The sequence below is a fragment of the Lepisosteus platostomus genome, chromosome 4 (assembly GCF_059453375.1).
Source record: "Lepisosteus platostomus isolate fLepPlt1 chromosome 4, fLepPlt1.hap1, whole genome shotgun sequence".
NCBI classification, from domain to species: domain Eukaryota; kingdom Metazoa; phylum Chordata; class Actinopteri; order Semionotiformes; family Lepisosteidae; genus Lepisosteus; species Lepisosteus platostomus.
The window spans coordinates 25,370,866-25,392,166 of record NC_142614.1 but is presented as its reverse complement, the minus strand read 5'-3'; the positions used below and the strand labels follow the sequence as shown (position 1 = coordinate 25,392,166).

At 36.7% G+C, this 21,301-nt stretch overlaps 1 protein-coding gene and 1 long non-coding RNA gene across 12 annotated transcripts in view; both read left to right on the top strand.

Moving 5' to 3' along the window:
* Window positions 1–21,301, top strand: part of tpm2 (tropomyosin 2 (beta)) — a 53,601-nt gene that overhangs the window by 6,990 nt on the left and 25,310 nt on the right. For 2 of the 10 annotated variants that reach the window (XM_088629179.1, XM_088629178.1), the window contains exon 1: window positions 15,088–15,538. The exons of 6 other annotated variants lie outside the window; for them this stretch is intronic. In XM_088629179.1, the coding sequence (XP_088485305.1) occupies window positions 15,407–15,538 (132 nt within the window). In that variant the 5' untranslated portion in view covers window positions 15,088–15,406. Of the gene's footprint in view, window positions 1–15,085; window positions 15,539–21,301 lie in introns of those variants that run through there. 2 more of the 10 variants (XM_088629182.1, XM_088629180.1) reach the window with 2 other exon arrangements.
* On the top strand, window positions 26–13,014 carry LOC148673023 (uncharacterized). Of its 2 annotated transcripts, XR_015935913.1 has the most exons (3): window positions 26–2,271; window positions 2,605–8,672; window positions 8,716–13,014. It is a non-coding gene; the product is annotated as an uncharacterized LOC148673023 (long non-coding RNA). The 2 variants fall into 2 exon arrangements; XR_015935912.1 differs by having other exon boundaries at window positions 2,605–13,014.

Here is a 21,301-nt window from a genome sequence, read left to right as displayed (position 1 = left end):
GTAAACTGACTGAAAGCTGTAGAAAGTCTTGAAAACTGCTGCCCATTGATGATCCTTCACAGGTCTCAATATTCTGCTCCAGGAGTGCTGTACAAATGACTGACCCTGCGCTCTGACCCCAAGCTTCTCTCCCTGTCTGTGTGTCTGTGTGTCTCATAGAGCAAGTTGGGCTATGTGAAAAGACAAATTCCCAATGCAAGAAATTGTATATGGCCAATAAAGTGATCTTATTCATATTTTTCCTTTTAGTTTTTGCCAACAATTACTGTAATGTATCTTACCCTAGGAGCTCTTCATTTTGAGCTTTCGTTTTTTTAATAAAATATAAAGTTTAAAAAAATGTCACACTTTCACAAAATAGGACACCGAAGGAGAGGTCGAATACTTTTGCAAGACAGTTTATTAGTGGAGTTATGCGGTGCTTTGCATTCTGCAAAGCTTTATCACACAGCAATAAAATGAGAATGAAATCACAGTCCCTATTCTGTTGTATTCTGAGGGCCTTTCTTGAATTAGACCATAGCTTTTTAAAGGACCCATAAGATAACCAATGTCCATTTCACCAGAGGTCCTATTTAACTGATGCCCTTATTTTTATTAGGTGACAAGTACAATAAAAGTATGCATATGAACAAATAAAGATATTGATTATGTAAGCTGTCTGCATATGGAGGTCACTTGTGGTCACTTTTGTCTCAGTTCTGTCTATTCTGAGGTACAAAAACAGAATGTTAAATCGGTTGAATGATCTTTCATTGTTTTCTTTCACAAAACATTTATAGCCCTTACTTTTCTAGTTTATCTTACTTTGCATGTAATTTGAAGAGTAAAACTGTGCTTAAATAATTGGCATGTTACATTACTGCTTTGTATCTTAATGAAGAAAATATGTGGTTTGAATGAAGAGGAGACCACAACCTAAAATCCTTGGAATATATAAACTATTTTAAAGCCCAAACATTTCATAAGCATAAGCAAAGGATGTAATCAAAGGTTTTTCTAAGTTACTTAATGTTTTAGGCATAGCTTAATTCATTTTCTCTCATTTTCCAATGGAGTAAATATGGGAAATATATTAATGAAATATAACAAAGGCAAAACATAACAATGGCATACGAATTATTTTAGTTCTCAAAGCAGCAAAATAATGTACAGCTAAAGGTTACAGTTAAAAAATGTTAAAGACTGCTGACTGATTTAATATACAGTTATAACAAATGTATTACCTGATTATTGTTTTGTTAATGCAAAACATGGACAGCATGTACCTTCTTTTCTGCTCTTTTCAACAGCACAAGTTGTAATGTCACCTAGCCAGAACTCAACAGGAATGTTATGTAGTCCAATATAATTGATATAATGGAAAACACATCCATACATAAAATACTCCTTAGAGGTCGCTGTTGCCCTGAATGCTTTATGCTCTTCAAGTGTATTGCAGTGGTATTGAGTTTGTTTGTGGACATAAAAAGTGCCCTGTAATTTTAAAACTCTGGAAGTCTCTTTGGAAGTCCTGGACGAATTCACAATGCAAGAGGCTTAGTACACCCTATCATCACTGATCACTACATAAGTCAAGTCTTTTTCTCATCCTTTTGTTTTAATTGTTTAGTTTGGTTAATGACTTTACCACAACAACATAAAAAACTGCATTACTTAAGCATGCTTTTAAAGTTTGCTATTGCTTTGTGTTTGTCCTCTGAAAATACATGCTAACTTGTATTTACTTGAACTAGAATATTCAGGATTTCTGAACTGAACATTTATTCTTTCGCAAAGTGGAATATCTAATACTCCACTGCTGTTTTTTCTTTGTGACACTCCTTCATGACAAAAGCCTGACTGGTGGCCACACCCAGCCTGCACTGCTCCCTCCTGAGTGAACTGTGAACTGCTGACTCTCAGCACAATGTGAGATGGAAAAAAAGGCTTTGCGTTCCTTCCTGTAAGGGAGGCTGTCAATAATTTATTGATGGCACTTTCTAGGTACTGTACTGTATACAGTATAAGGAAGTAGACTGGTTCAATATCAGTCTGTTGTAAAACATCTCATTAGTTTTAATCTCACAGTTCTTTCACACAGAGTGCAAGTTTTCATTTAATTAAACTCAAGAGGTGTTAGACATATTGATTAAGAAGACAGTTAATTGCAATTTTTAACAAATTTTTTAAACAATTTTTAACAAAAAACAGAAAAGATATAATTGAAGACAGTTGTTGTCTTCAATGATATCTGTTGAGTTACATAAACTGTTGAGTTACATTATGCTGGTACTGTCACGCCCTCTGCAGCCAGAGGGCGCTCCTTCTCTGTCCTGTCCCTAGTTTCCGGTCTGCTGTCCTTCCTGTCCCTCTCTTTCCCTTGGGCTATATATTTCCGGGTCTTGCACTCTGTCCTCGCTCAGCATTGACGTTCGGATGTCCTGAGACCCGCCTAGCACCAGGGCGCCCCACGTCCGCTCCCTGAGGGCATAGGTTTCTATACGGCATTCCTGACTCTTTGCATTATGAGCCCGGGCCTTTTTCCCGTCTCGCCGCCACGCATATGGGTCTTTTTCTGCTCTCCTGCTCCCCACGGTTAGTCCCTTTGGACGTCCGTGACAGGTTCACAGACTGAAATCTTGTCTTATGGTCAAATAGATTTAAAATTTGTGGCCATTCTCGAAAGTGTTTCGCATAAAAAGTGATTCTCCAATTGAGTAAACACTTGTACCCACTGTTAAATATAGTGGGGGACTGGTTTGTGGTTGTTTTACATTTGTGGGTCCTAAATCCCTTGTTAAAATAGAGGACATTTTTGGCCAAACACCTGATTCCCTCTGCCATGCATTTGGGAATGGCCTGAAATAGACATTCCTATATGACAGTGATCCAAAGTAAACTTTCAAAAAAAGCTAAAATTGTTTAACTGCACACAAAATAAACAGTCTTAACTGGTCATTTAACTTCATGATCTCAGTTCAACCAATTGGTTTATACTTCGTAAGGAAATTTAAAAATGGAAGCAAAGATTCTTAAGAACCAAGAGCGAGTCTTTTCAGTGTACCGTAGTTCCTGCCAGTTGAGAATTTAGAAAATACAGTACAAGACTGAAAAGAAATGTGATTGCCATGTTGAACTTCATTTAATTATTTCTGACAAAAATGACTCTGCAACACTGCTTAGATTCCAGTATAATTTGTTGATGATTTTATGCAAGACGCATTATCCAATACATTAATCTTTCTGTTACTGTACGTGATGTTATTTGTTTCTGTTTCATCAGGAATATGAATATACAGTATCTGCAGGGCACTGCACCTTGCATTCATGCATGCTGCTTGGTCATTCTATGTTATATTTTGGAGAGGTTATAACCAAAAAAATAAACAGAGAAAGGATTGAGGTGGAGTTCACATTTACATAGAACTTTACACCGTTTTCACTGTTTTTTTTTACTTTTTAAAATAGATGTTGTAAAAAGCTTTCTGTTCTGCATTTAGGGGGACATTTAGAGCACTGGAGTATTAGATATGTTATTGAGTATTTGCCAGCAGCTTTGTGGTATGCTTAGTAACTTTAATAGTATTGCAAATGCTTCCATATTAGGAAAAATGGCTTCTTTCATCTCATGGTATCTAGAAGTTTTGCTTATTGTGCTGTTTGGTATCACTCCAGTTAGTTTTCTCATGCATATTTTTACTACCTTTTGAGGGTAGGAGCTCAGTGGAAAGGAGATTAATAAAAAGAATGAGCTAAGTGAAATGCTATTTATCATTTATGTGGTAGAGAAAAAGACACTTCAGCCAACTCATTCTTGTTTTTAGACCTAAGCAGCTATAATTCAGCTCATGAAACAATTAATTACATTTCAAACACCTTAGATTTAAAAAAAACATCCTCATGAAAAACATTCTGCTTTTTTCACATTAATGTGTACTGGGAGTTACAGTATAATTAGTGTGCTGTGTATAGTATAGATTGATAACTTTACTGGAAATAGTTCCTGTTTAATTGTACTTCACAGTACTTCATACAGTATATTTAAAAAATGTAAGAATTGTAGGTTTACGTACAGAAGCATCTGAAAAGTTTGCGAAAGTGAATGTTGGGAGTCTTTATCCACTCAAGAGGCCTAGATTAGGGAAACCTTGTTTTAAAGATCTACAGTACTGTATATACTGTACATAAACCAAAACAAGTGGTAACTGGATATAACATTTGAAAATATAATATTTTTTATTTACAACTGACATTATTGCAGAATAGTTTAAAAAGTTTTAAATAGACTGTGCTCTTAAGTATATACTGTATTTTCCATACTATACTCAATGTGTACCATGACATAGAAAACCTCATAGAGTGTCAGCCAGTTACTTGTTTTTAACTGTATTCATTATTTTATTAACTTAATGAATTATTGAGTATTTTAAGATTGTATTCAACCAACCAAAATCTCAAAGGCCTGACATTATTACATGATGTTATAATACCATATAAAATTGGATTCTTCAACAAAGCAATGGAATGCTTGTAAAACTCTTGAATATTGATTCAGTGGATTACCCACACTGCGCCACAGAATACTGGCACACTGCAACGGTTCTTTTGAGAGCCAACTTTAAAATAACAGATGACATAATCATGGGATTGCTGTGATTTGTTTGTTTACTGTATTAAGCTTGTCACATCTGTTGCAATTTCACGTCTGTTTTCCTTAGAGTCTCCAGTGCAATACCACAAACTGAATTTTAAAAATCCATCCATTCTTTATCCGAAGGGAAAAAAATCTAGAGAGTTTAGAACAGCAAAATGATTTTCACTTCTTCTTTTGTATTCAACAAAACATGATGTCATTTCTTCATTCTGTCAATTCAGAGATGCAATGTGCAAAAGGGCACACTGTTTTCCATAGAAGGTTCAAAAACAGGACTGATTTTACTGAATTCTTAATACATCTGGTCTTTTCGTAAATTAAGAGCCTTTTTTCATATCTCATTTCCCTAAAATTGGGATCAGAAAAAGCCTTTGTTAATATGCACATCATAGTCATTCTTTAACATAAAAAAACAAGGTAATGTCTGTACAGGGTATCCATAACACATGGTAGCTAATACTGCTCTGCCTGGTTAGGTGGAATAGCCCTCAGTGGGAAACTGGCATTTCAGTTTTTTTCCTGTACGGTCCAGTTTGAGACAGCTGATTTTGTTTTAAGCATTGTCTGCCTTTGAAATTTAAGCCTATCAAAAAGGTACTAGAGGTAGAGCATTTGTTCAGAAACAGCCCCACCCCCAAATAATAACACACACACAAAAAAACATTGAAATAAATCGGTCAGCAAAGTCACTTCAGGGTTTAGTGACCATTATATCTTTCCTCTGTCTGGAAGAGGCCTATAAAAGGTGTCTCACGCCTTGATACTGCCTTCCCCTACCCTGCTTTCAGCAGCTGGGATGATGTCAGCGCATCCCCCCTCCAACATGTCCTTGAATTCACCCTTTATAATTCTCCCCTCCCTAGATGGGCGCAGTGCATAAAAAGTTGCACAGTCTTGAACAGTCACTGAAAATGCCTTTCTTTGTCAAGAGGAGTTATCATTGAAAAGTGCTGTGTAATGATATCACAGATTCTAGTCATCTCTAATCCCAGGCTGCTTTAGATTTACCTGGGTAATAATTATCTAGCTAATAATGTTCTGAAAAACTACCCCTAGACAATAACTGGAAACATAGCAAAACACAAAAAAGAATTACCATTATTTAACCCCAAAAAAAGAAAGGAATGCAAAGAATGTTTCTGTTTCTTTAGAGCACAGTCACACTTCTCATTCTTTTCACATTGCTGCTCAATCGGAGTTTCCCTCTCCCCCCTGGAAAAATAAGACAAATACAGAATTTAGTTTTAAGAACGCTTTTTTTATCTTTGCCAGTCAGGTAAAATGCTTTTAAGCCATCTTGTTTACCTCCTGTCCTCACTAAGCCCAATTCATGCCCAATAAACAAACTGAATCATTGTTACAAGGGATCATTTTCTGCACTTCATGAGAGCCTTCATAAACTCTTTCCAAACCAGAGGGCAGCAGGTACATTTCTTTCAATATGACAACTATCCATTTGTATTTCTCTGCAGCTGAGTCTGGCAGGTACAAAGCAGCCAACAAAGACGACTGTGACCCACTGCTTCCCTAGAACTATAGCTACAAATCCATTCATGGATTTTCTAACCATTTCATTCAATTCAGGGTCAATGGGGAGCTGGAGCCTATCCCGGCAAGCAATGGGCACAAAGCAGGATATATCCTGGATGCCAATCCATCGCAGACACAAATATAGACACACACAGATAGAACTGAATCCAGGGTCCCAGCACTGCAAGGCAGTAATGCTAATCGCTTATAGTTCTTAATGTTTGCCCACCTTTATGTTGTTGAAGCAGTTTTCAGTACTCATTAATTACAGTTAATGTGTAATTGTCCCAATTAAGCAAATAACAGGCTTACTAAGTAAGTAATGAGAGAACTCAACATAACAAAAACCTCTCTCCTACAAAATTCGAAATCAGCATGTGCTGAATATGAGTGTTTTTATGGTTCTGTTTTCAAAAGTTGGTGTTCAGTCTTTGCTCTGTAATTATTCTGCACTTAAGCTCTTTCTGAGACACCCAAACCATTTTGACCACAAAGCTAAATTTTAACTGGACAGCTGTAAATCTTTAAGTTTCAATAGGAAAGCTTTTAATTTGAAAAAATATAACTGGAAATTGGAAAAATAAGTATACATAAAGGTATGAAATTTTACACATTTAAAAATTGTCTTAGAAAACTTGGAAACCCTCAGTGGTGATCACTTTTATATTCTTTCCTCTCCCATTGTCAGGCTTGACAAACAAAAGGCATATTAACATGTTTAAATTAAAGCTAACAATGTAAATAATTACCTTTAAATCAGGGACCTACTCTTCCCTTATATTATTCACAATCAATTAGTTAGCTCCCACAAAAAAGTGTTTGCTCACTTATTTGTTTTTGGTCTCAAAATGTGGATTAATTTGTGATTTTTTAAACTATAATTAAATATTGGAGATAATATATCATTCTGTGCCCTGGCTTGGATAAAAAATATATTTTCTTTGTATCTGTTGTCTTCCTTAGATGATGCCTAGTTTGTATTATCGCTCAGGGGTGTAACTGAGATTAGATTTAATAAAACAAACAGCAAAGAAGAGCAAAAAAACATTGGTAACTCTGCTACTCCCAGTCCCAGAGCTGCATCTGCTCTGGGTTGATAGTGATAAGCACTACAGTATTTTATACTTTAATAACAAACTGTAATAACAGCAAACACAAATATTACAATCTAAAAAAAGATTTTTGGTAGCCTCATAAAATGCAACATATACAAACTGGTTTCAACCTGCTTGACTGAAGGTAAAGTCTAGTGTAATTTCACTTGACTGTGCTGTTGTTGTCTTTCATTTCAACTGTCAGCCATTTTACCCAAAAGATTGTAATTAGTCATCAAGCAAGACTAGGGTACTGCTCTAACAGAATGCACACTTGCAGTAAATAGTCCTAGATATTAATACTAATGAATTATGAGCTACAAAACTCAGTAATGGCATTATTGTTGAGGCGTACTGTTTAATTTCAAAAGTAATGGCTAACAATTCTGTTACTGTACAGTATGTTTTTCAGAAGCTGTCGGGTTTTCAACAATTGTAGACTAACCAAGCGACTCACCAGACGCAAAAAGACAGTGTCCTGGAATATGAACAGTCCAGTCCACAGTTTTTAAAATGATATAAACAAATTTAAATCTGTATTACCTTTTCTTTCCACTGTGGTCATGCTGATGAAGGGGAAATTATTAAATTAAACTATACCCTTTAGTCCAACAGAATTAAGTGCAAAAATTATTTGTTTTTTTGCTTTCTTTTCTAGTTTATCTCATGAGAATTTTTTAAGTTATTTTATTACTTACTGTGAAGATGAAAAGCTGTTCAAGGATCAGTGAACTTGTTGACAGAGGTTGAACAGATGTGTAAATACTCACATATGCCCTTAGGATTTAGTAATTGTTTTAAGCTTTATCCTTCTTTTCTTAGGTGTTTAATTTAAATGTATTATTTTCAGTGACAACAGTTCTATTTATTCAGCTAAATTCTATGTCAGTTATTGCTTCAGGGATTGTTGTGTGTCATAGTCAGGCTGATAAATAATTGGTGATGTCATAATCCTTAAACAGCTGCACAGATGTAGTTTTATACTCATTAAAGTGTTTTCTGCTCTCCATGCCTCATTAGCCATTAGATACATATTAATTTATATATTAAATTACAAAATCTCATTATAAATACATTAATATATACACTAATATAGATCTAAAATGCTAGCTATGACAATATAGAGGGTCAGAGTTGACCACTTTGCTAATATCTTCCTCATTGTAATTTAGAATCTGCACAAAAATACTAATGATGTGAGTGGACAAAATGAACAATGGGATGTAGAGTTACAGTATGTACATATACCTTGTGTTCACCATGCTGTAGAAGTCGCATAATGTGCATGTCGTCATAAAATGTGAACATTATACCTAAAGTAATATCTGGGAACAGATCTAAATGTAACTGCAGGCCAGTGCAAATGGTTCGACTAATAGCATTGTGTATCCCAACATTGTCTTAAACTTGCTGTCTTCTTTATAGAATAATATTTATTATAATAATCGCCAGCAGCCATGTCACCCAGCAACTTACAATTGAAAACCCACTGAAGCTAAGCAGGTGTGAGTCTGGTCAGAACCTGGATGGGAGACCTCCTGGGAAAAACTAAAGGTTGCTGCTGGAAGAGGTGTTAGTGGGGCCAGCGGGGGGCGCTCACCCTGCGGTCCATGTGGGTCCTAATGCCCCAGTATAGTGACGGGGACACAATACTGTAAAAAAAGTGGCGTCATTTGGATGAGACGTAAAACCGAGGTCCTGACTCTCTGTGGTCATTACAAATCCCAGGGTGTTTCTCGAAAAGAGTAGGGATGTAACCCCGGTGTCCTGGCCAAATTTCCTATGCCTCCTAATAATCCCCCTCTATGAATTGGCTACATTACTTTGTTCTCCTCCCCCCTCCCCCCCCCCCCCCCCCCCGAACTCCGATGGCAGGAGGAATTCTCGGTCGCATTTAATGGCAACGTCAGCTCAAAGATTTGTTCAAACCACCAAATGGAGACGGGCGTGCCGACAAGCGGACCCTGCTGATGTGGGATTAACACTAGGATGAGAGAGATTTATTATAATAATCAATCCCTTGAACTCCAACTTGAAATTTAAGTATTATATCTGAAAAAGTAATTAGGTATCATTGATTATCTAAACTGCTCTGATGCCCCTGTATTTCACTGTGTTAAGACAGGGTATGAGCTTTGACAATATGGCTGGTTCCAGACTTTAACAACTCTTAATGTATTGACACAGGTTCATATTTCTCCTGTTCTCCTGTCCACAAAGTCCATAGGGTGGAATCCCCAATCCCCATGTGATCTGCTCAGTTCAAGACTAAAAACGTTCACTTCTTCACTTGCCTGTCAGTGTAAGATACTGTATTTCCATACAGGTATGCACTGAGCTGATGTTGTCTCTCTCTCTCTCACTTATGACTTCTTACACTTGATGTACAATACAGTGGGTAATATTCTGTTAAGAAAAAAAATTCATAAACTTCTCAGTATTTAAATACAACCAGGTATTTCAAGCCACTCAGCTCTTTAAAATATTTTGTTGTGCTGTAGAGGATGATTTAACTTTTAGATTTTATTCAGTTTATACAGTTTGGATACCCCCTGTTTATATAGTGGAATAATTATTTTCAGCAAATATTGGAAGTGCTAAACATTGTCAAACAACCTTTGTTAAGACAGTACTACTAACTTACAATGTTCATATGGCAACACACCATTGCTACTTCAAGAGAAATAATACCTCTGTAATTGTTGATTCAGCAAATGACAGTAATGTGTTTATAGAAGAGCTTGTCAACTGAGGAATCTACAGTGGCTCTCTTAGATATGACAAGTTACTTACTTAGAATAACAAAAACATGGTCTCTTTTCCTCATAGGCATGGATTTTTGTGTTCCATGTAAAATGTGCTCTAACCTGTTGCTTAGGAAAATATAAACTGTAAAGCAAATCATTCGAAGTCTGTCATTCTTGACATAACTAGTACCAGCTTACAGTGTAAATTGCCAGAGAGTGTAGATTTAAAATGTGTTTTCAGCCATTCTATTTCTTTACTTGATTTAACATTGTATCTGCAACATCCCTTATTTTCTTTTTTGCTAATGTTTATTTTGGACATTGACCTGCTGCTATGGATCCTGTTTCAGAAGAGGAAACCAAGTTTGACCTCCACAGAAGAACAGACATGTGAAACTGAGCTCAGCCAATCAGTTTAAACCAAAGTCCCTCTAAAAGACTCTTGTTGGCAAGACAGCAGCTCATAGAAAATAATTCATTGTTTAAGTGTTACCTAATACATGCTTTATTTTTTTTAAACTAATGCATTATTGTTACCAGTTTAATTATTAGTTATGCTTCATATCATATGATGATATGTGTTAGAAACACTGTATGCTGACAAAAACAGCTATATAAAAATAATTCTTACAGATAGTTCTTACAGAGCTCTCTTCCCAGGTCATTGATTCAATGGAACACAATTTACTGTATAGTCTCATAGTTCTTGATATATTTTATATACTGTATAAACAGTATATTTACTTGTTGCAGAGTGAGAAATCATGTGATCTAGTAGACTGAAACAAGATTATGTTTTTATTTTGAACCATTAAGATCACTGAAAAAGTAGTCTTTATTTTGATGAGAATTCCTGTTAAGGGTTTGCAAAAGAGCTCTCTTGTGAGAAATAGTTAACATAAAAATGCATGAAAACATGAATAAACATTACATTTTCATATGTATGTTAACAACATGCATTCAAGTTGGTACACTGTTTAACTGTTGACAGTTAAAGTTGCCTGTTTCCCTTTACTGTAGCTGAAGATACAGCTTCAGATAATTGTGTTCCTTCATTACGTTTTTCTGAATTTACTGACTCTCACAGTATACAATGAATTGAAATTTCTAACTATTGTCAATCTCTTGTTGAAAATCACTATAGGCTTCATCAGAAAACATGGTAGAAAATTGTTTTTTCACGTATACAGTACATATAGTAATGGAACAATTGTCACACCCAAAGAAAGCTCCACAGCCGAAAAGTTGTTTTTCTTTTCTTCTCTTTTCAGCATGGAATAAATCTTTACTTGTTCCTTTGCAGCCTATGCATGCTGACGCAGCTACCTACAGTACTTGAACTACATATAGTAAACACTATGATGTCAACAGATTACATTTTCCTTCCAAAACAATTTGAAAGCCTTATTCTGAACTATATGATGCTAACTGTAAAGTGAAATGAGCCATTTCCTTTTCAACCCATGTATTGTATGAATTGTATGTATGTTCTTTCCAAACAGTGTGACAACTGCTACCTACAGGGTGAAACCTTCAACTTGCCTTTCACTCCTTTACTGTTGTGTGATGGACAATTGTTACACTGTTTGCAAAATAACTGCTTTGGTCTGAGTGGTACAATGGTGTGGTGTTTTGAATTAGTACATCAAAGCTTTTGGTCCTGGATTTGATTATGTTCTGGGGTGCATTCTGTGCCATAGTCTCTGTGGGTTGTCTCTTGGTGCTCCTAAGTGTCCTTCCTCAGTCTGAAAACATGCAATATAAACCACTGTGATTTGATTTTCATAAAGCATAAGCAATAATAAAGCATAACAGGCATTTAGTTGGTGATATATGATCAGGTTGTTATGTCATGTAGAGAAATCCGTAAATGATTCAGATTCTACTCATAGACGTATTTGCATCATTTCAAAACAGGGACACAACTCTAATTGGTTGACAAATTATACAGATATCCCCCTTAGCTTCCACAAGAATGAAAGAAAAACACCTTTGGTTTTAAGGAACTAGTTTTTCTTGAACATAAAAATACAGGACTTTTCATGGGGTCTCAGACTGATAAAAGGTACTGATGTGGAGAGTGTAAAACTCTCCAAATGTTTAGAGCGAAACAAAAACAGTCAGACAGGATCCCATGAGTTACAGTACAAAGGAACAACAAAACAGCAGTCTTTTAAAATTTTTGCCTACAAGCACATTTAGTAGCTCTGAATTCTACGTTGATATTTATTAGATTAATGCTTTTAACCAAAGCAAATTATTTTTGTATCCAAATATTTATATAGCTGTGTATTTTGCTGTGTCATACCTTGCTCAAGAGTACAGCAGTAGTGTATCACCACAGATTCAAACCAAACCCACAGCCTTCCAGTCACAGGTATAGGGCCCTAACCACTATTTCACATTGCAGACCATGATGTTTCCAGTTTGAGGGCTTTTCATTCACACCCTGTCTGACTCCACAGGAGATCACACTCCCAAGCAGCCACACAGTAGATACTATACTACACACACCTACTCATGTACTGCCTGCAATGGTAACTCCCTCTGATAGCGGCAATGGAATAGTTCTCTTTTTACATCCCCTCATCAACAGGCACTCTATAATACAAAAATGCAACACACAATAGTTTCCATTTCTATTCTTCCATTATTTTGTTATTCAGATTTAGTTCCTCAGATACTAAATAAGGCAACCAGGTGAGTGGACTAACCATTGATTATTTTGAGCACTTACATTCTCCTCAGCTAGAGTATAAAACTAAAAATAAACACAGCAGTCAGCAGTTTTCTCAAAGCCTGTTCCTCAGCATGATTTGTGACCATGTTTTTAATTTTAACTGTGTTTTCTGCAGTGCCACAGATATGAATACATTGGCAATGTGCAAAAACTACTGAACAAATCATGCTTTTTGGAGCAGAAGAGAAATTCATGTGAATCAGCAGCTTTTGCACTACAATTTAATAAATAAATGTTCAATCTTGAGTAACAGATGCAAAAAGAAAACTAGGTGCTTAGTAGAAGGTTTATTTAATGTTCTATGTATGGATTCATAACAACTGTATGTATTACATATAAATGTTTTTTATATAATGCTTTTATCAGTATTCAGCATTTACATGTTCTGCTATAGCACAACATTTGTAGATTCTTTGTATTATGCAGTTTGTGCCTTTTTATAAAGGTAGGTTTTCTAATGCATTTTGTTTCCTTAATATTTGTAAGGTTACAGTATGTAGCTGTCCAAAGTCACCTTTGAACTTCAAAAATGGTTTAGAAACAAATAAATAAAACTTGTATTTGAATCCTATGAATAACTTCAATGCCACAATTACTGATGTTCTGGCAACTCTATTGGCTGTATATTGTACAGACTGCTAGCAGAATATCAGTTCTGCTGGGTGTATAGGCGAATAAATGTTTGTCTTTAGTTATCAGATAGCAGCAAGGAAAGCATTTTCAAGACAAAGCACATAGTGTGTTGCTAAAGAATAGAGAACTATCATTTTAACATCTATTTCTATTCATTAACTAAACGCCCATAGTTGAATTTTTGAAGTATAGACTCTCAATCCTGTAAATGAGACATTGTACAATACTTTAGCTAGAGACAATCAGTCCTCTACTGGCTGGTTTGTATATCTGAAAGAATACAGGAGTGTCAGGAATTTAACACTTTCTTGCAATAAAATCCATCTGTTCAATCAGATTTACTCTTTGTTGAATGTGCTCATTTTCTTGTACTCAAAGATGTGTTTTGTTCCTTCTTCTATCACTGAATCAACTTTCTTTCATTTTTTTGAATCACTTGGTTTTCTATGAAATAGGAGTTTATATGTGGCATATACTGTACAGTATCCATCCATTCACATCAGAAATCATGTTGAATCATAGGGAGCAAAGCACAGCTACACCCCTGACAGGGTGACCATCATGTTGCATACTGTACAGTATAAGGGAAAAATTAACTAAGCAAATGGTTAAAAATGTATCTTATAATTTATTTACAAAAGACTTTGTTCCGCTCTTATCAACTGTGAGTGAATGTATAAGTCATTAGTAAAAACGGTCCAGTCCTGTTTTCACAGTCACCATGTCGGACTAAGGGATAAAGAGAGGATAGACTGCACATCTTATTTCTTATTTCATGTCTTACATTTGCTAATCTCTAACATTTTCATTACAGAAGAAATAAACAGAGGTACCTGAATACGCTTATCCTTGGGGAATGTATGGAATTGTAACAGACAGCACAGCGGAGTGGTGGTTCAGTGGTGGTTCGCAGGCACCTCACAGCACTGTCTGGGTCCAGAATTCAGTTCTGGTCTGCTGTGCCCTATATGTGGAGTTTGCATGTTCACTTTGTATGTACGTGGCTCTTTCACACAGCCAAAAGACATGCAGTCCAGGTTAATGAGCATCTCTTAATTTGAGAGCAGTTTGTACCAATGTGTGAGTGTGCCCTGTGAAGAGCTAGCATTCTTCTGTCAGCCTGCTAGGTTAGACTGGCTCACTGCAACCCTTTAAGGGTAAATTGGATACAGATGGATAGATGGATGTTATTTTACTCATCAAGACCAGAGCTTTATCTGAGAGCTTTGCTTCTTACTTCCCTCCATAGCTTTCACCCGTTTCAATGCATAGCCCTGGACTTTCAGTATAAGTTACACAGATAACTTTAACTGAGGAAGATACAGGGAAGACATTTAAGAAGCAGCCTTGCTTTACCTTTTTTTCTTCTGTATAAAGTCATTTTATCCACCGTGGTCTGTTTATTTTTTATTTGGAATATGAATTATTCTTAGAAAAATGTTTAAATATCAAATACTGCATTCATTCTTTTTTTTTGTAAGAGCACATTGCTCTGGAAGGAGCGAGGAAGTGACCCCGGTAGTATGCTGCTACTGCAGTTAACATTACTAACAATAATAACGCAGTTTGGAAGTATGTTGTCTTAAGTCGTGAATGCTTTTTTGTCCTTTTAGTCACTTAACAGTTAGTGCGCCTTTAAAACTAAACAGGCCTCTGATGAGTGACATCATTACTAAAACGATAAGGGGGGGAGGGCGAGAAATTCCTAGATTCTGCAAGTCAGTCCCCTTTCGAGCTGGTGTAGGAAAGCAGAATGCTCGCTGGTTAGCTGAAAGGCAGCAATTTCTGCATCCCCTCCCGGCATACTGTGTTTGAATAGAGAGAGCGAGCAGGTCGTTTTTTTTTCCCTTCAAGGCGTGAACTCAGAACTGGAGACGGTCAAGAGGAGGTTATTGTAGAGTTCTTCATGCGCAAAGGATAGACGCAGATCCCGAGGACTGTGTGGGGAAAGAAAACTAAACGTAATACACTTTTTGCTGGAAAAATAGTTTTTTTTTTAAGTTGAGGAATTAAAAGTTTAAAAATAATGGCCGGAGCTACATCGATTGAAGCTGTGAAAAGAAAAATCCAGACCTTGCAGCAGCAGGCTGATGATGCCGAGGAACGGGCTGAACGGTTGCAGAGAGAGGTGGATGCGGAGAGACAGGCCAGAGAGAGAGTAAGTGCTCTACGGTTTTAAACATTAGTCACCCTCGCCGGTCAGGATATCTCAAGCACACAAACGACTGTCGGCAACGATTAATTGAAATAATCGAGAGAATGAGACCGCATTGATGGACGTGGCCTTAGGTGGTGTACATGGAATTAGCGTGTAACGTTAGAAAATAGAGAACCCCTGCACGACTGCAGTTAGTTTGTTAGATACGCATCACTAATCGCGTGTCTGTTACAATGCAACAATTGAAGGGTTTCATAATGTATCGGTGGTTTGACACTTGAGAGAACGAGCTTCACTTCCATTATTTTCTCCAAAGGCACTCTTTCTTAACTTTTTTAGGTACATAACCTAAAAATTATTTTAGTCACAGTATATGGGGAGATGTCTTTAGGTTATTATGAATATCAGTTAAAACCCACCAGCTTGGTAAAGGATTTTTTTGTCTTGTCTATGGTGGTGCAGTACTGCGGTAATTGTTTAATACTACGGCTGTAATTCCCAAAACAGTTTTCCTCGTAATGCGTACGTTTTTTTCTACTGTTTACAGGTGTTGTTGAGTTAAGCTAAACTGAATTCATGTAATGGAAACAGTTTTGTGTATAGCATGTCCGTAACCACCACGAGGCTTTTTAGTAAATGCTTTTGGCTCAAAATGTTAATGTTTAAAGGCTTAAAAGTTAGAATGCGATTCCTCAGAATGCAAGGTGCGTTTTGTTCACTTTACTTAACAGACGCATTAAAGCTTTTACATTGGCAATGCACATTGAGTCTTTTTAAGAGTATTACTTTTTTTAATATTGTATTGTTTTACTTTCAGTATAGAATTAAAAAAAAACGCTCTGTGGATCTGGTCAGTTGTATCGATTTCTTCAAAATGGAGGGTGGGTGTTGGCCGGGCAGGATGAATGAATAAAGGGCTACGGTATTTACCGTGTGCATTACTGGACATTTTTCGTTGTATTAAAGTCTGATCCTCAATACATTCTTACTGCTGTGTTCGTGGTTTTCTCACTTTTATGATTTTTAAAGAGTGAAGGACGAGATAATGCAGAAAACAGGTTGAGAATAGAGTTGGAATTACAAGTTTCTTAAAGCTACAGAGTTTTTTTCCCCAAAATGAAGCCCTTGAAGATCTTAAAATCCTTCAACAGCAGGTCCAAAGAACATAAAACGTACACGCATCCTTGCTCATCAAATAAGACAAAATATTGGGCAAGTCGTATCAGTTTGAAATAACCATACATTTTTAACAAAGGCACTCGGTGAAAAGCGAGACGTGTGTGTACTGTAGCTTTAATAAGAATGTCTTCGTGGTGGGACGTCTGTTGGTCAAGGTGATCTACCTGTTTAGCAACGCTTCTGAAAACTGAATCGTTTGTGTTGTGAAGACGCAATATCGCGAATGCGATCTCGGAAAAGAATGGAAGCCGTCAAGCAAGATTAGAGTTTGGAGGACTAGTCCTGTTTGCGTTAATTGAAACATTAGTTAATTGTTACAGCGCATTACTACCACAGTGCTCTGTATGGTGATGTGTACCGTCTCGTGACTACAGTATATAACCGAGTCAGGTTTACAGTACGGCACTTAATTCCAACCTTTGTCTTGATTGTGATGTATTTTCAATAATTAATCATGACATTTTGCAGTTAATGTCCTTGGGCAGAAAGATAAAGAGCACGATTCCCTCTCCATGATCCTGTGTGGAAGTTTAACTCATTACCATTATCTTGGTCTGTTAAGGGGGATAGTGATCTCTCAATTTTGTGAATGTTTCTGGTAATGTTTAAAATTTAGGGTTCTAAGGATGTAGATTGTTTGGGGCTTCACTAACATCCACGACCCAACTTTCACGCTTCCAAATGATTTATGGAGCAAACTACTTATATAGGACAGTTCTGAGGCTGGGGGATTAAGAGGAAATAATAGTATGACATTTTCACTGTGTATCCAGACCCTACTGTATGAATAATGTATTACTTTCAAGGAATATAGAAAATCACTTAAGTATACTATGTTTTAAGCATGTGTGTGTTCAGGTTTAATATGCTGAGTCAACGCAAGCTAATTTTTTCAAATTTTTCACCTTCAAATTTGACATTTGCTTGTTATAGTGCATTTGTAGAACTGTTTTTGTCCCTAATGACTAATTTGCTGTTTTAAAATTCAAATTTGAATGTTTTAGGACTGGGAACTTTAGAAAGCAAAACACAAATGCATTGCAAAAAGAAAATGAAGTTGCAGATCTTTCGAGTAATCACATTCATATTTTTGTCTTACTCTTAGAAAAGGCTTGCGGGGTTGCTGGGAGTTTTATTTTGGGTGACACTACAGTCTCTTAAATACATCTGTTGAGGTAGACTGCTTTTTTATTTGTACTCGTGAGATCTCAAAAGTGTACACTATTGAATGTGAACTAATTCTGAATTAGCCAGTGCTGTTGTGCAAACTCAATTTTGAAATAGATTGAACAGTCTTGAGGTTTGCGGTCTACATAACTGTAAAAAGTGATTGAAATGTTAATAAATGTTTAGGGAAAGTAACTTTAGAACATTGGTCATATTCCCTAAGGAATTTTTCAGTTACTACCAGCATGGCCGTTTACAATGGTATGTTGTTGGCTGTTAGTGGAGGAAATGTTATCTAGAAATAGTGAGAAAATGCCTCCAGGCTACAGGGTAATTGGGCATGCTTTTTTTGACATCCATTAAGTCAGCTAAGGATTCCTTCTTGGACATCTGGAGGAAGAAGGAAAGTGGATTTAGGTTACCAGGGGAAATAATGTTGGCTTTTCTCAGTTAGGGTATTTCTAGGTTACTGCAACAAATGCTAGAATAAACAAATGAAAATTTACCATAGGTATTCTAAGTTCACTTTTATCCTGTTGCATTGTATTATAGGGTACTTTGGGTTTGCTGATGTAAATGGCATAGAGGCTTCAGTTTGAAAACAGCCTGAGTAAAACGCGTCTCGGTAATATTCTACATGAATACCCTGCTTGTTTAAGAGTAAAATATATTGGAAAGAATCTTGGGTTTGGAATTTCTGCTCTTAATGTGTATTAACAGCAAAAAGTCAGACGCAATTATAAGGCAGCACCTTTTCAAAGGAACTGGGAGATACCTATTGTACAGTAGCACAGTTGGTGTCCATCCAAGGTGGTGACTTTTCCTTGTGGTATTGAATTCCTCTGTATCCTGTGTGGCCTTGTGGATATAGCATATGTCCTGTTGTAATGAAAATGTAAACTCTTCACTTATTAAAAACACAGGGTTTTTGTGCCTTATATTTTGAAGAATTAATTCATTCCTACATGTTTGAAACGTTTAATGCCTAACCAGTAATTCTGATTTCTAGATCTAGCTTTTTGCCCAGGTTTGGAAAGTTCATAAAAACTAAGAAAAAAGCTTGTGTGTGTATATATATATATTAAATGCCAAAGTACAAAGGTTTGCACAGTCTTGTGCTTAGTTAAAACATCTTTCATCAAAGATTTGTGATGTAGTCTCCAGTTTTATTGCTTGGTTTTCTGGAATTCCAGCAGTGTGTTGGGGGTGGGGGGTAGTTACAAAGCGGGGGAAATCTAAGATTAGCATCTTGCTCAAAGCTCATTAGGATTTTTGCCACCTGGAGAGGCTGTAGTGGGCAAGTTGCATTGGAGCTGAATGCCAGAAAAAGTATGACTAAAATCCACTTGCTTTTTTGTTGTTGTGAAGTGCAAAGTCAAACATTTTTTTAAATGGAACTATGCAGATCTTTAAGAATGCAAGTTGGGCCAAAGGGCCTACTCTCATTTGTAACCAATCTAGCCTGCTTGGTAGTTGGTAAAGATGCCTTCATGCAGCTCTTTCCTGAAAGAAGCCTGGGTATCGGCTCCATCAGCATAGCCGACTAGCCTTTTCCATATGCGCACACAACCTTTTGGCTAAAGAAGTAGCTCCTATTTTTATTTTTAAATGCCCATCCACATAGCTTTCACTTATTTCCTGATTTGTTTCACTGTTCATTCTAAAACAATCTATTGGATTGACCTTGCCAATGCATTTGAATATTTTTTTTATCAGGTCTACTTGTCTTTTCTAGACTTAAAGGTTGAGTTCCTTCAGTCTGACATCCCTGTCTGGAATGTATCTCCTGTTTCTCTTCTGCTTCGGAGCAGCTATGTCTTTTCTATAACCTGGTGACAAATTGTACCCTTTTCTAAATAAGGCCTATACTGTTTTGCTTAACATCCCCATGCTTTTATCTACAAACATGCTTCTGCCATTATTACATCCTCATGTAGTCTAGTAGATATGAAGGACTATTTATGATGACATTTGCAAGTAGACTTTCACCTCTGCATTTCCCTTTTTGTTCATATAGCTTTTGCTACCCATGTGTAAAACCTGATACTTGCCTATATTGATTATTTGTCTGGAGTTTGCTCATTTTCTTTTTGAAAGTCATTTGTTACTTTAGCTGTGTCCTTATTTGGTATAATCTGCAAACACTCATTTTCTGATTATACGAGAATCTAGATCATTCTTCTAAACTAAGAGCAGCAGTGGATCCTTAAACAGATCCCTGTGGTACTCTGACTTACAGCACCACAGTTAATTCACTTCTTACTATGCAGTTTTATTCCCCTATTATCATTAAAATTGCTCTAACTTTCCATTTGCAAGCAGTTTTGTTGGGGGTTGTTAACTGGTGCAATGCCATTGTTTTTAATTTAGGTCTCTAGAAACAGTACTTCCAATTGTCAGAGACACCCGATTCTGTAGAAATGGAGGAATAATTTTAAGCCCCAAATACCACCATATGGTAAAAGAATGTGGGATCATTTTTAAATACTGTATTGCTGTGTCTCCAAAATAAAAGCATTGAACTGCTGTGTATTAATGGTTTTAGAACACAATGTTAAAATACTTGAGGGGGTGGGGGGTTGTCCTGATCCCGCTTACATTTAGTGACTTTCCCCTCCTGCTTTCTCTCCCAGTGCAGTTTAACCTGGCTCTTTGCCCCCACAGCCAGTGTTTAGGTTTAGGTTAATTATTTCCTGGCTTTCAATGGAGGTGAAGGAAACTGCTGTTGGAGATGTAGCTGACACAGATGTTCCACTTCAGAAGTGCAGGAAATCCCTTAAACTAAATGTCAAGAGTAAAATGCAGGGTAGGAGTTCAGGACAAGCAGCAGGTGAAAGTTTTTTGTCACCTGTGGTGTAATTTTATAACCATCTTGCAATTTTCTGCTTTTTGAACGTCTCTTTAGGATCTTGCAATGCAAACCATGGGAAGTGCCCCTAAAGTTTTTGCTCTGATATCTCCCTGCTCATTTTTGTTGTGCTGGGTTGGGGTTCTCCATGTTCGTGTAATTCTAGAATGTCTACAAATCTCAGAGTTGGAAAGTAAGCATCCAGTAGTACACATGGTGTACATTGTGACTTAGGACAGATCCTTATAAGCTACATTTGTGGTGTTTAAAATGAGCAAGGGTTTCACCAAATGTGGAATACAAAAAGCAGGTGTGAGGCACACTTTAAATAACCCTGTATGCCAGTCTAGTCCAGGGTCCAAGAGTATTTTGAATAGAATTCATGTTCAGTTTTTCACACTACTGCTGTCAAAAGCAGCATAATAGCTCTGACCCTGAAATGGTACTAATCCCTACCTCAATTTATAGTCAAAATACAGATTAGTCAGCAATTGAATTTTGAATGGGCTTGTTTGCTAGCCTCTCCCCCTCAATTTATAATGGGTGCAGTCTCATTTGGGAAGCTTCAG